We start from the raw sequence: 15,955 nt of genomic DNA on the forward strand, positions 1-15,955 counted from the left end.
AGAGCTGGGAAGATAGCCAGCTGGGGAACCTGGCTGAAATTAATTGATGCCCATCCAGGTGTGCTTACGTTTAGCAAGGAAAGCTCTTTCAGAGTGGTAAGACCAAAGCTGAATACTCTTTTTAATACCCAAATTAAAAAGGGGTTGAGAAAGGTTATTGACCCAAAGATTGTCACCACTTAGTAGCTGTTTACAATCAGTCAAAAAGCAGAAGAGGGACTCTTTCGCCTCAGTCACATTAATTTCAAGCCAAAAGGCTGTCTCCAAACTACCCGCCTTAGGCTAGCGCAGCTTATGACAAAGTTTCAGGAAGGCACCTGAACCTACTACCCGCTGGTCTAAAAGACCAAATTCCAACTGCACCCGCGCAGGAGATGCTGATTGGGGTAAATTAAAAACCTTCTTATAAATCTTAATGACCAACCTGTTTAACAGACGTGAACCTATCCCCAGCAAAACTTCCTGACCATAAGACAGTGAGTGAGTGATCTTAGCTCTCATAACTACCATTAGTGGGAGCAGGTTAGGCCCCCCCCAGAGTTCTGGATAACTTAGAGAAGGCCACTTGCAGAGCTACAGCTTTAACTTCAATCTTCTCCCTGTGGTTGACAAAGCTACCCCAAGTGTCAAAGTGCATCCCTAAATATTTGTAAGACAAATCTGAAGTAGGTTTACTGCTCTTATAATACCAGCTGATTCTTTGCTGCCTTTTCCTGCCAATGGAGACCCCTTTAGTTACTTCCAAATAGTTCACAGCTGTAAAAAGAGCAAGTTGGTTAAGCAACCGTTCAAGGCCAACCCTAGTATTGCTAAACATTGCCAAATCATCAGCGTAGAGCAAATGGCTAAACCAAAGTTCATTGATCTCTGGGGGATGAGAGTTAACGGCATCAAGAGCAGGTGACAGGTCTGAAATAAACAGATTAAAAAGCAGAGGAGCAAGCACAGAACCCTGCTTCACACCACAAAAGTTGAGAATTTTCCTGGAAATTTAGCAGCCGTCTGCTAGTTTAATGTGGACCCAGGTATCTGTGTGTAATTCTATAATGGCTCCCAGGAACGCAGATGGAATTCCACATTTTTGTAGTTTAACCCACAGGGAGCTCCTGGGGACCCGATCAAAAGCTGACTTAAAATCAACAAAACAGCAATGCAACACAGAACCTGATAAGTTAGCCTTATTCATCAGAATGGATAGAGCTAGTAAGTTTGTGGATGTACCTGAAGCATCAGACAACCCCGTTTGGGATATAGGAATTAGGCCTTTCAACTCGGCTCAAGATTGAAGATCTAACAGATGGCTGACATAAAACTTAGGCTCATTGTCAAGGAGAGCTATCAGCCTAAAGTTGGCTGGATCAGATCTTGAGCCACTTTTATGTATTGGGTGAATAATGTCACCACTCCAGGACTCTGGAATCCTCAAGGACAAGGCATGGTAATCAAAAAGATTTGCAAGGTGGTCAACCTAAAAAGGGATATCCTGTTTAAACAACGTCTGCGGAAGACCATTGTGGCCCGGTGTGCCGTCCCGTTTTGCCATGAAGATAATACGTTGGAGATGGGCCGGGGAAAAGGTCATAGCTTCTGAAGGGGGGAACAGAGACGCTACAGAAATAGGCTGCAAATTAGCCAAAGCTTCTCTAAAAAGATGAACCTCCATTCCCCGGCTGGTTTCCGTCAGACACATTTGCTGAAAAATGTTTGGTCAAAAAGTCAATCCAATCACCTTCCGAAATATTAGCAGTGCCAAGCCTCCACTCGTTCTTTGTTAGATTAATAAGAAAACCCCAAAACTTTCTTAAGTTCAAGTCCTTGCTGGCACTTATCCGTTTAGCCAAAAACAAATTGGAACGTCACTTATTCTCTTCAAAAACAGCCCCTGTAACCTTTCTGCGAATCTTTAAACTTAATAAGTAAAACCCTAGAATCTGGGCACTTCACGATTGCCCTAGTGGCTTTATTGTGAGCTTTCTTTAATTTCTGGGTTTCCCTTGAAATAGCCGGATGCGAGGGATAAGCAAATTAACGTACAGGTTGATGAAACCTTGACCATAGGAAGAAGAGGACTTTGTCCCAAAGGGACACACGGCCTGCCACATCAGACTCAAACAAAATTAACGCACTCAGCCATTACTGCACTACTAGAAGAGGTGCACCATTTTATACATTTTAAGGACTCTGCACATACACCACCTACCACGGCCTAAGCCTCCACATGATAATGAAAACTAGATTTTATAGTTAGTCTGGGGGCGATGATCACTCTCACACCAGGAAGAAATCAAAATCTTTTCGATAAAGGGGGAACAATTCCATATTACAAATAGTATAATCCAAATAGGAGTGAGTTCGCCCATCAGACCTCATTCAACATGGGGGGACGTCTTGCTGCAGACGGCCACTCAAAACTTTGAAACCCATGGGTCTCAGCTGATCAGGGACTAACTGGTGGTTGCAAAGATCAGGGCCTTCAAGTGCTTCAGAGGTATTCTGAAATAAGTTTGTATTAATATCCCCAGTTACCAGATAGTCAGCATGAGGATGATCCTCAGCTATGTCACCCAAGATCTGCATTAGACGGGACAGCTTCCCTCTTTTTTTCCTTAGTGCCTGGCACAATATAAACATTAATCACAATAAGGGTTTGCTGCGAACTCCAATTACAAATCATAATCCCCTGAACCCAATTCTCTTCCCAGACCAATGGCAAAATATGACCTTTTAATTTAACAGCAACATTAATAGATAACAACCTCCGGCACCGCCGCTTTCCCTCACTCTATGGCCAGATTTCTGGACTTCCAGAAACCCCGACAGGGGGCAACTGACCTCAGCCCATGTTTCATGCAAGGTGAATATATCATAACAATTTTGAAAAGAAACTAAGTCAACTGATTCAAACTTGTGTACCACCCCATTAATATTCCAAGAACACAAAGACAAACGTTCAGACTTTAACACAAATGGCATCTCCTGCGATGGTCATTTAGGTCACCCATATAAAGGAGCAGATGGCAACCAGTCCCAATTAGCCCCCAATTGATTGCCAACCCCAGTCTTTCCTGTGCCGTTAAAAATACTGATGCTACCCTGAGCACCTTTCAAAATTTAAAATGGCTTCAGCACAGGAGGTGGATTTAGACTGGAGGGTTCAGATAAAAATGCAAGATAACCAGAATTCTTATGGGGAGTAATCGTGGTACCCCAGGAGTGAGATATGTCTTTTCTAGCAAGGATTAACTGAGCTAAAGTAGCAGAAGCCAGTGATACTGGGGATTTTCCCCTGTCCGAGAGCCCATTTGTGGGAGAAATTCAGTAGAGACGATAACGCCAGGTCCAATGTCACTCAGCTCTGTGATGGTTTTAAAAAGTCTTAAAATATTCCCTCTGTTCAAAGTGACATGGGCACCCCTTGAACAATATTCTGGTATAAAAAGTAGTTTAGTAGTTATACAGTTAAATGAAGCCCTTGGAGAGCATAATGGCGGCCTTGGGTGAGACTGATCCACCGAGCTGGAGGAGCCTATAGGAAACTCATGCCCCATCTTCAAGAACTCAGTGGAAGAGTCTTGATGACCAGGTTACGGTAAAGGGGACTGTCTTCCTTGACTCTTAGAGGGCATCCCTAGGGAGGACAGGGCTCTCAGACCCACAACATTACAAATAATGGTATCGTGGGCCACCAAAGGGTTTGGTGATGTGACTGTGGTGCCACCAATGTCATCTCCCCCTGAGCTTGTAACAGTGGGAACAACAAGACTGTCTGCTTTGCATTTCTTGTCCTGATCAAATGATTCTTTAGGGGGGATTCCGTCTCCTTTAGTAGCCACACTGGTCAGTAGATCATGCACAGGCTCGTTAGGCAGCAAGGGCCCCCACCCTGTTTGCTGTGAAGGAACTAGTCAACAGGATCAGATTGGTTGCCTCCTGCAACTGCTGTGAGTCATGTTGAACAGACTGATGACCTTTCTCTGCGGTCTCACAAAACGGTGGTCTCTGTCTTTTGTTCTGTTGTTTGTGAAGCCTTTTCTTTTCCCTCTTACTCAATGGATGCTGAGCTCCCAGATCAACCCCGAAGGAGGGTAATTTTGAAGAATCAACTTGTGGCACAGAGTTAAAGTGGTATGGAGGAACTATGTCCATAGATTCGACTCCAGATGAACAGCTCTTCAAATTAACTGAACAAGCTTGGGTGAGTTGCTCAGAAATCTCAGTGTCAGCTCTAAATGATGTTTGATGAACTCTTCGCCGAATTAAAATAATCATCTAGTGTTTTAACTTTTGTTTTATTTTTCCCTGCCACGACTGAATAGGACCTCAGATTCAGTGGCGTAACTAGGGGCATGGAGCAGGATGAAAACGTCTTAATTTCGGCTAGGACAGAGCTAAAAAAAAAAGGGAAGAGATGAATAGCTTTCTATAATCGGAGAACAACAGGCTGCTTGAACTGAGTTGGCGCTTGTTTGCGCTCTGATGATTAACTTTTTTAAATTTTCTAATTTTTGGTCAATCCCTGCTACATAGGTAGCTAATTTATTCAGATAGTCGACTTGCACATTCAGCTTCTCAGAGTGATAATTCAGGGCCAAAACAGTAGATTGCAAGGTTTGAAGAAACTGAGACCAAAGAGAGCCACTAGTGGTAGCCGTGGAATTAGGTGCAGAGTTGGGTTGAATGTCATCACCTTCCAGGTATGCAGTTTGAAGGCAAGATCGATCCAGGAGTGATTGGTCGTTGAGCTCCCTTTCATTAAACTCTATTTGAGAGCTGCCATTAGATGCCCCACTTGGAGATCTCATCGGAAGCATAGGAAGAATACTGCCAGCTGGACTGTGAGTCCATTGCGCGGCAGAGGGGCTGATCAGATAAGCCATGATATGGTCCTGCTGGCAATCTTGGCTGATTGAAGCCTGCATATTCTGCCATGAGGGCACTGCTGGGGAGGAAACGCAGTCAGTGGCGTCAAAAGAATGGTCACTTGGAATAACTATTGGAGGGAACTCATGCTTCAGTGAAACCACATCTGCATTGACTGCCTGTGACACCATAGAGCTTAGATTATCTTTAGAGACTACCCGATTGATGGAGGCCTCCCCTGCCTGTGGTGGGCTTGCTGAACCAGAATCATCCACAAAAATGACTGGTAAGACAGGCCAATGTACTACTGCCTAGTTTCCAAAGATCGGGGAACATTTGGTATGCCTCCATGGTACCAAATGTTGACGGTGTCTCCAAACCCACCTCAGGCTGAGTGGCTCCGCTGTTCACCTTTACTACAAATTTATTTTTTTCCCTGAAATGTGCCAGCTGACGGGACTCACAGAGCTTCAGGGTGTTTGATTGAGTCAGATTAACAACAGGATCGAGGGGATTCAAAACTGCAGCATTATGCCATTCAACATCATGTAAAACAGTTCGAAGGATCGCTGCCACGTTAGAGCTGAATGAGGAGAGATGAAATCCCTCATCAAGGACTGGTGACAGCTGAGCTGTTGCACTGTGCATTGCATCGCCACAACAACACTTCTTGCGATTTTGGAAGATGACAAGATCTTTTCTTGCTTTGCCAGACCTCATGGCAGGCTCAATTCTTATGCCACTCCCTTCAAGCTGGCCAATACACTATAAAGGCAGTCAACGTAATGTAAGTTTCTCAGTATGTTGTTAAACAACACTGTCACAATACTGCGTTGAACCAATTGTGGAGGGGGTAACATCTTAATAAGTAAAAGATTGAAATAGGGACATGGGAGCAGAGGCTTTCCACTGCAATTAGAGTTGTAGATGTCACTTAGCACTGGGAAAAGCGGGCCGAACTGGCAAAAACTGGCATCCTAGGCGGAACAAACTCCAAAGTGGCCACCTCTTGGTAACAAGTGCTCAGAGAATGTGAGGGGTAGGGGGGGTGGAATAGAGGCCAAACAGAGTCCGATGGTCAGATCTCCTGGTGGCTGCAGTTCATAGTCAATGAACGAGGACTCCAGTGGCGTCCACGATCCTCTGTTGTTCTCTGCGGTCCTCTGCTGCAAGCGAGGATGAGCAGAGGTGTGCGGCAAGCCACACAGCAGGCTCAGCCCAGGCTCCGAGCTCACCGGCCTCCAGCAGCCCTTAGCGACCAGGTCAAACGGCCTGGTCAAAATCCACCGCCCAGGATCAAGAACACCGGTAATCCCCCGTGCCCCCCTCAGCAGCAGCCCCCCATGAGACAAGCGGAGGCAAGAGGAGGAAATCAAACACCACACGCTGAGCCAAACGTCGTACGCCCAGCTCAGGTCGGAGCCCCACCCACCACCACCAGCATCTCCGCATCTCTGTATCTCTTGAAGGTCGAATCAGAAATGCCCGTGTTTTCGTGCGGAGAAGGGAAGATGCCAACATCTGGAAAAATATTCCACAAACATTCTTTTACTTCAACAGTTCACAGTTAATAGTTCACCCAAGAGTCAAGGAATGATCAAGTCTTGGATAATGGTCTTTAGTTTTGAAGCACCACTGGTACAGTACAAACCACTACCGGCAGGTGCCGGGAAGGTAATGATTAATTACCATTTTCACAGACAGTACCACTGTGATCAAGTGCTGCATGTTTATTTGCACGTCTCTGGTGAACATTGATGGTGCTCATTATTGAAAAAATGAAAATGCGTTTTTGTCGGTCACATAAAATACTCAAACCAGGAATAGCAAACAAATTATAGAGTTGTACTTTAAGTTCTCTTGTCATAAAACCCTACCTCGATGTGTTATGGCTCACAAGGCAATACATGCCATGTCCCCACACATGCCATGGACCAGTCAGTTGCCAATGGGCCAGGTATGCTCCTTTAATCTGCATTTTACTGCAGAGCACGGCTACATTATTCGGTGATGTCTTTAAAGACCTTTGACTCAATAGTATGGCAAGACATGAATTTGTGGTTCCACATGGTTGTGCCACATAGTAAATACATGATATATAAGCTTCATGGTTTGCTTTAACGACTCAGCTCACATAAAATCCTTCTATCTTTATTTTTTTAGGCAGTGCCTTACTATATATTTCACATTTCCTTTGTCATGTTGAAGTGTTTATTTGATATGCATATGCATATGTATTTGTATGTAAGTTGTCCTTTGTTTTGTCACTCTTAACATCTTTCATACAAAAAACAAAGGTTCTTCTTTGAAGATCTACTCCACATTCAAATTTACAGTACTTCCATTTATTTGTTTTTAACCGCTTCGTCTAGTAATGTCTTGGATATTTGTGGTACTTCATATTACAATTTGTCTTCTCTTGCTTGCCACTGTATTTAATTAGATTTGTCTGTCCTCTACACAGGCCCTTTAACCCCAATAAAACCCCCTCTCTTTTCAAAAACCCTCCCTTACATATAGTATCACTGTATGAATATTTTCCTTTGTGGATTTATTTTGAAGGGGACCAGTTTGTCTAGCCCTGTTAGTACACTCTATCCAAGGTAATCGGAAATGGCCGTACAAGCATAGTGTCTATCATGGATGAACACACATGATGCTCAAGGCAGCAAGTAAGCAGGCGAATCTAAACGACATTTAGCTGATGATCTAAACAGTATTTCTTTCTGGGAGGAAATGTACTTTACATTCCACGTTCTAAGCATATTTGTGCAGCATGAGGTGGCATTTCTCCTTAGTACAGATCTTCACTTTACTCCAATGAAGAATCCACAAAATTGGTACTGAACCGCTAGAGTAACCCTAACATGAAAAATATTGTTTGACAGACGTGAGAAACCCCAGGCCAAATGAACCTCAAGGGGTGACTTTGTTAGGTAAAGAATTGTTAGGGCTTTTCTGAACCTCATTCTGCCAAATAAAGATTTGTATCCAATTAAAACCAAAAATAAAATTAAAAATAAAGATTTGTATCCAATACGCCCAAAAATAAAATGAATAGTCTCATGAGAGATGCGAAAGAATCATAGGCTTACTCCACCGAAGAGCAACCGAAGGATTCAAGTGTCCCACTTTCTATGGTATGGCTTGACAGTGCAGCTGCCCTTAGACTATTATATGAGTATTGCTAGAGAGGACCTTTAACTCCGTCCACATGCTGGTAGCCAGGAGTACGTGTTTTGCTTGGGCAGAAGTTATGTGCTTCTACAAAAAGGTGCTTGCCCTTCACACAGCTGCAATCACTTTATTTATCCAGCAGCATGAACGTGAACTTGCTGGGGCATGCACATGACACATAAATGCTGTTAAAGTCTCTTAGATAACTAGATAATTTATGTTGTCTTTCTCTGGTAGTAGCACAGATGGGAGGAGGGCCGTGGTTAACCTACATGGAGATTTAGGTCTGGCTTGGCAGTGCAACTGTCACCTTTTAACTTACACATATATAATTTTACAGTTCTTTGTTCCACGCATACACATATTCATTTCAATGTTGTTTACTTGTAATGCCCCGTAATACAACACTCTTTTAAAGCAGACCTATTGGCATTGCCAGTCCCTGTTTCCTAAATTCTTGTACTCTGGATAATTAGGCCTCTTCCGACCTAAGCAAAAAAGACACAATACAAACCAATTTAACACCACAAGTAAGTATAGGAGAGAAACACTTCTTTTTTCTATCGTCTTTCACTGTGACTTGTAGAAAATAATATCATATTTTTTTCACAAAACGAAAATCAAGAAATGTTTGCTCTCGGGGCCTTAAGCGTGGTTATCAATTTAGATTTATATGGAATGCCCTTGTAACTTTGTATTATTTCTTTGCACCAATTCAGGAGAGAGAAATTGCATATGTTATGCCCCAAAATAGTCACTTGGACTTTTCTAAATCTAATATACTTTGTGTAATCTGTAATAGCTCTTCAGAGTAGCTATTTTGAGTGTGATTATTAATGAAGGTGTAACATGTAACACGCAAGCAACAAACGAGACGCACTGAGGCCACTGCCAAAATGATGGGTATGACCTAGTGTAAGGGTGCACGATGTTATGCAGTGCTGGCTTCTTTCCTCGTGCCCTCTAACACATTTCTTGCTTTCTCTTATTTTTTACATTTAAAAGCGGCCAGATGCCACTTCATGTGCATAGGCGTCTTATCTTTTTCTGTGCCACTTTAAGGAGTTACTTCTCCGTTTTTTGTATATACAATCTGAATGGTTCATTGCATTATTTGTATTATTGACAAAGTAACTGTAGGTACACAGCTGATGAATGACACTCTTTATCTTTTGCTTTTTGCAGGAATTTTTTGAAAAATGGATAAACCAAGATAGTGTGAAAGCCAACTTTATGAAGAGAATAACAACTAAGACACAGCTACATGATATAGGCTTTGTGTCCTATGATGCATTTGCTATGGCTGCTGCTATCGATGAAAGCATCATCACCGAGCACTTGGAGTGTGGCGTGCATGTGGATTTGAGAGGAGAATTCAGCCGAGGAATGATGGTCCTGGATGTAAAGGACCGACTGAAGAAAAAACATAAAGCGTACTTGATGAAGAAATGTGATCTGGAGAAGTTCGAAAATGTCATGATGTCTGCTCTTCAGTAATGAAAGCTGGTGAGGGGAGGTGATTGACATGGGCGACTTACTGTTTTGAACACTACAAGAAAACTCCCATATTATACAGTAGTTGCAATAAAGCTTCCCAATGTTCTCATCTTCACACAAATCGTGTTGACATCCAATAAAATGGTCCTGAATTATAGAGCACTGCATGAATCTAACTTGAAGGCACATGGTGGACGTGTGTCACAATATCAAATGACAGAATATGGTCTTGCAATAATATTGTATCATGAAAATAATCTACCAGAACATAGTGAAAGCAGTTAATAAGTATTACTGAGCACTGATTTATCATCCTTGATATTTTACAATTTTTATCTGGGGCTATATAGTCTTACTTTCACAGTCTTGTGGTAGTCAATATTGTAGGAAAGTAGGATCTTTCTGACATGGTTAAACCCATTGTTTGCCTACTGTCAGTGTGTTTAGACTGTAGTACAGTGGGATCATGCTAACCAGGACCCCAGTGTTGGTGTTCTTGCCCCTAAAATTGACTTGGTAAGTGATGCTTTCACCCACCATTGGCATACTGGGGCCCCCCTGTAAGTCCCTGGTAAATGGCACTTAGGTACCCAGGGGGTTGGCACCCCAGCAGTCTCCCATGTGCTGCAGCATGTATTGTGCCACCAAGGAGAGCCCATGCAAACCATGGCTGACAAATAATCTTCAACTGTGGTCACAGAAAGGTGTTGCTGGGCCAGTGAAAGATAACAAGCAACACACTTCCCCGAGCTGCTTAGTAGAAAGGTGCCTGGCTGCTAGAATAACACCAACTACTTAAGGAGGAAAATCAAAAGCCATCAACTGCCACAGCTCATTCTGTATGCACAGAGGTGTAAGTTGGGCAGGCTCAGATGAAGGGCCTGGCCCTGCTGCTGCATTAGGAGGTTCTCTTGAAAGGGACAGCCACATTGGAGGACAGATGCTTATGGTCAAAAGGTCAGGGTATTAGATTCTCTGTGCCTAGTCCAGAGCCACAAGGGGGGGGGGGGGGTGTGTGTGTGTGTGTGTGTGTGTGTCAGAGACAGAGACAGAGAGACTTCCCAGTGCGGGCAGAAGACATCTCCCATAGAGGAATGCCTTGGGAACTACAATGCACAAAGGTTTGGACACCCACTCTCTGCAGTGGCAAATAGTTGGAGCCAGGGTTCTCCCAATTGTTGGAAGATTCCTGGTGCCACATCTGAGTGTAACTGCCGTTCATGATCCGATAAGCACTGGCAGCTGTTTGTCCACCCTGGCATTTAAGAATCCTAACAAGTACTTGGTGATCAGTAGCATACAGCCCCTTTCACAGGCATAGAGCCTCCTGGCACAGGACCCACAACTCCTGTTTGTGGCAGCACCAAATGGCAGGCTTGTTATCCATGAGAACCTGCACCTGTTCCCACTAATTGATCGGGAGGAATGCCTTCAGTGCTAAGTGAATCGCTCACAACTCCGACAAGTTTATATGGAGTCGAATTAGTGCAGGAGACTAAAGTCCTCTGATCTCCAACTTTTGCAGATGGCCTTCCCAACCCAGCAGCCGTGCATTCATCACAACTATTTTCTCTGGGTGACATAGGGAGAGCGGTCTGCTGTCAGACCAACTGTGGTCGAGCAGTCACCTGTAACCCCACTGAGTCTTCAACTCCCACCGCAGAGCCCACGTGTTCCACCTGGCATGGTCCACCAGCAACATGCAGGAGGCCAAGAGGCCAGAAGTCTCAGAACTACCCTCACTGGGACCAAAGTCAATGGTTGAAACATCAGTGTCATAGCCCAAATATTCTGAACTCATTGAAGTGGAGGAATCTTTCTGAAGAGCATTGTATGCAGGATGGCTCCAATGAAAAGAAGTCAGTGTGAAGTAGTCAGGTCTTACTGACGAACATTGATGGAGAAATACAACGAAGTTAAAAAGTTGACTCTCATCTGGTGCTGGTTTATGACTGTTTGAGACAATCCCACCTTCAATAGCCACTTGTTGAGGTATCGGAAGATTGGCATCGCCAACCTCTGCAAATGGTCTGTGAGCACCACCATCACCTATTGTAAACACCTGAGGTGCACTAGTCAATTGATCATGGCCTACTTGAAACCCCAGGTAAACCCTGTGGGACTGCTGAACAGAGATGAGAAAAGTGTGTCATGTAAGTTGAACGCCACCATCCAGTCTCCTGGATCCTGGGCAGACCAAACATGGGCCACTGTGAGCATCTTGAACTTGTCCTTCTGGAGAAAAAGGTTCGGAGGTCAAAGATCTGGAATGGGAAGAAGGCCACTGCCCTTCTTCGATGCAAAAAAGTAATTTGAACGTCATGTCTTATCTGGTGGGCCCATATCTGCACATTGTGAAAAGTTTTGAGGAAAATTACCTGTCAAGAGACAGCACTCTAGCTCTGGATTTTCGTCAGAAGGCTCAGAAAGAAAAGAACTGGTGACAGTCTTATATTGGCCCTGACATCACATCCAAGAGCGGCTGAGCTGCACAATGGCACCTGTCAACGTGTGAGGGAATTGATATTAAAGTTTCTGGATGCAGTATGCTGCATGAGGAAATTCACAAGGTGAGAAATCTGAAGTTAGAAGGCTCTATGAGAAAGAAGTATACAACCTTCAGGAAGAAGGCAGGAGTAACCATCAAGGCTGTCCATCCAGTTGAGGGAGAGGAGAGGGTGTACCTGTGTGGGAGATCAGTAGCATAACTCCACTCAATGTTTTAAACAAATTATTTATGGGCCCTCCCTTTTAAAGCCATGCAGAATATTCTTGCTGAAGGATAACATAATAAGCTTTTAGGGCATTCCAAAAGGAGTTAAGGAAGAATTTATTTAGAGCATGAGAGACTTTATCCTTGACTGAAATTTGTGTATCAAATAATACTTCTTAAAATACAAAAAGAGAGTATCGGGAGTGGTTCACCCCCACACTTGCTCCCGAATGGATTACAGAATCATCAAAAACACGCTGTTAAAAGAACTGCTGAGGGAGTGCTGAGATTAAATCTGACTGGATATTACAGGTGTTGGAAATGGCCCTTCTGCAGGGTTATCCCCAGACTTTTTGCCTTCCTCCTTCTCTTTTTCTGACCTCATTTTTGCTGGTTTTTAGACTCTGCGCACTTTACCACTGCTAACCAGTGCTAAAGTGCATATGCTCTCTCCCTTTAAACATGGTAACATTGGTTCATACCCAATTGGACTATTTAATTTACCTATAAGTCCCTAGTAATGTGCACTGTATGTGCCTAGGGCCTGTAGATTAAATGCTACTACTGGGCCTGCAGCACTGGTTGTGCCACCCACTTAAGTAGCCCCTTAACCTTGTCTCAGGCCTGCCATTGCAAGGCCTGTGTGTGCAGTTTCACTGCCACTTTGACTTGGCATTCAAAAGTACTTGCCAAGTCTAAAACTCCCCTTTTTCTACATATAAGTCACCACTAATGTGTGCCCTAGGTAACCCCTAGAGCAGGGTGCTATGTGGGTAAAAAGCAGGACATGTACCTGTGTAGTTTATATGTCCTGGTAGTGTAAAACTCCTAAATTCGTTTTTACACTACTGTGAGGCCTGCTCCCTTCATAGGCTAACGTTCGGGCTGCCCTTATACATTGTTGAAGTGGCAGCTGCTGATCTGAAAGGAGCAGGAAGGTCATATTTAGTATGGCCAGAATGGTAATACAAAATCCTGCTGACTGGTGAAGTCGGATTTAATATTACTATTCTAGAAATGCCACTTTTAGAAAGTGAGCATTTCTTTGCACTTAAATCTTTCTGTGCCTTACAATCCACGTCTGGCTAGGTTTAGTTGACAGCTCCTTGTGCATTCACTCAGACACACCCCAAACACAGGGTACTCAGCCTCACTTGCATACATCTGCATTTTGAATGGGTCTTCCTGGGCTGGGAGGGTGGAGGGCCTGCTCTCACACAAGGGACTGCCACACCGCCCACTGGGACCCTGGCAGACAGGATTGAACTGAAAGGGGACCTGGTGCACTTCTAAGCAACTCTTTGAAGTCTCCCCCACTTCAAAGGCACATTTGGGTATAAAACAGGGCCTCTGCTGTACCACCTCAGACACTTGCTGGAGAAGAAACCTGAACCAGAACCTGCATCCTGCCAAGAAGAACTGCCTGGCTGCCTAAAGGACTCACCTGACTGCTTTCTACAAAGGACTGCCGCCTTGCTGTTGCCATGCTGCCTTGCTGAACTCTTGCCTTGATGCTGAAGTGCTCTCCAAGGGCTTGGATAGAGCTTGCCTCCTGTTCCCTGAAGTCTCAGGACCAAAAAGACTTTCCTTTTTCATTTGGACGCCTTGTGCGCTGAAAAATTTGACGCACAGCTTGCTCCGTGGTGAAAAATTCACTGCACGCCGATCCGGAAGGACGCCGCTCGATGCGACCGGAACTTCGACGCACGGCCTCACCTGGACAACGCCGCCCGGCTTCAGAAAGGAAATCGACGCGACGGCTGCCGTGAGGGAGAAGATTCCACGCACAGCCCACCGGAACGACGCGCAGCCAGAAAACAAGCCTAGGATTCCACGCACAGACCCCGGGACATCTGGTAATCCTGCGAACCACAGAAGGAGACTGTCCGCGTGCCAGAAAACGACCCACAACTTCCCGGCGTGAAAAATAACGACGCAAGTCCGTGTGTGAAGGGGCGAAACCGACGCACACACCATTTTTCCACGTATCTCCTCCTCTGCTGCCCTTTGCAGAGATTTTCCACTTTAAACCAGGTACTTTGTGCTTGAAAGAGACTTTGTTTGCTTTTTAAAGACTTAAGACTCTTTATATCATTTTTCAGTGATATCTCTACAATTTCATATTGCATCTTTATTCGTTTTGACCTGCAAATATCCAGATAAATATTATGTATTTTTCTAAACACTGTGTGATGTATTTTTGTGGTGCTATATTGTGTTAGTGTATGATTTATTGCACAAATCCTTTACACATTGCCGTCTAAGTTAAGCCTGACTGCTCGTGCCAAGCTACCAGAGGGTGGGCACAGGATCATTTAGATTGTGTGTGACTTACCCTCACTAAGAGTGAGGGTTCTTGCTTGGACAGAGGGTAACCTGACTGCCAACCAAGAACCCCATTTCTAACATTGGTGATCAGCGGTGAGGATAGGACTTGTATTTGTGCAGTGACATACAGTAGCTAAATATTTCACTACCTACCCACAGTTGAAGGTCAACTTGATTTTTATCTCTTTTTGCAAATTTGTTTTACCTGACAATTTTCAAAAACTAAATCCTCACTCAACATGTCTCTGGCTGGGTCTCAAGTAGGAGATTTGGACCTAGCCCTGTTGGAGACATGTACTGTCAAACAGCTAAAAGGATTCTGCAGGGTGATGAGAGTACCCACCCAGGGGGCCTCCAAAAAGGAGGACTTTCAAGTGGCGCTGAAGGCCTGGGCAGAAGCCCATTTAGAGGAGGTTGATGAGGAAGAGGAGCCAGAAAATGGCCTCTCAGAGGATTTATTGCCATCAGTGGGTAATGTTACCACTGCAATTGTGCCCCCTTCCAGACCAGGGAGCAGTGTCTCTGAGCAAAGCTTGACCGCAGAGGAAAGGAGAGAAGAAAGGGAGTTCCAATTGCAAATGGCAAAACTGAAAATTGAGGCCCAAAAGGAGGAAAGGAGGGCAGAGAGAGAAGCCAAAAAAGCTGAGGCTGAAAGAGCAACCAAACAGGTGGAAGCTGAAAGAGCTGAAGCTGCATCTGAGAGAGCTTTGGCTGAAAAGAAACTATTGTTGGCTCATGAACTGAGTCTCAAGGAGCTGGAGATCAAGGCGAGACAGTCTGAATCCAGCAGTAATGGTGGCAACATACAGACAGGACCTGCTGGAGAAAAGAAGGTTCGTATACCCAAACATTTGGTGCCCAGTTTTGTGGTGGGAGATGACATAGATAAATGGTTAGCTGCTTATGAAGTTGCACTAAGGGCTCATGAGGTTCCTGAAGGGCAATGGGGTACAGCTATGTGGGGTTATGTGCCGCCTTTGGGGAGGGACACACTTCTCACCTTGGACATAAAGGATCAAAACACATACCCACTTCAGAAAGCCATTTTACTTGCCAAGTTTGGGCTGACCCCTGAGAAATACCATCAGAGGTTCAGGGACAGTACCAAACCATCCACACAAACATGGGTAGATTTCTTTGACTTTTCCAGTAAGGCACTGAATGGATGGGTGCGGGGCTGCAAAGTAGATGATTACACAGGATTATATAATTTGATTCTGAGAGAGCATATGCTCAGTATTTGTTTTACAGAGTTGCGCCAGCACCTAGTAGACCGTAAGCTGACTGATCCCAGGAAGCTTGCTGAGGAGGCGGACCTCTGGGCTAGCACCAGAGTGTCCAAAAAGGTATCTGGGAGTGACCCCAAGAAGGGTGGTTCCA

General features: G+C 44.5%; 1 protein-coding gene across 2 annotated transcripts in view; it reads left to right on the plus strand.

Moving 5' to 3' along the window:
• LOC138249981 (inosine-uridine preferring nucleoside hydrolase-like) overlaps positions 1–9,691 on the plus strand; it is a 169,863-nt gene extending 160,172 nt beyond the window's left edge. For both annotated transcript variants that reach the window (XM_069204264.1, XM_069204265.1), the window contains one exon: positions 9,223–9,691. In XM_069204264.1, the coding sequence (XP_069060365.1) occupies positions 9,223–9,534 (312 nt within the window). In that variant the 3' untranslated portion in view covers positions 9,535–9,691. The remainder of the gene's footprint in view (positions 1–9,222) is intronic.
• Positions 9,692–15,955: the final 6,264 nt, after the last annotated feature.

The sequence above is a fragment of the Pleurodeles waltl genome, chromosome 8 (genome assembly GCF_031143425.1).
Source record: "Pleurodeles waltl isolate 20211129_DDA chromosome 8, aPleWal1.hap1.20221129, whole genome shotgun sequence".
In the NCBI taxonomy this organism is placed as follows: Eukaryota; Metazoa; Chordata; class Amphibia; order Caudata; family Salamandridae; genus Pleurodeles; species Pleurodeles waltl.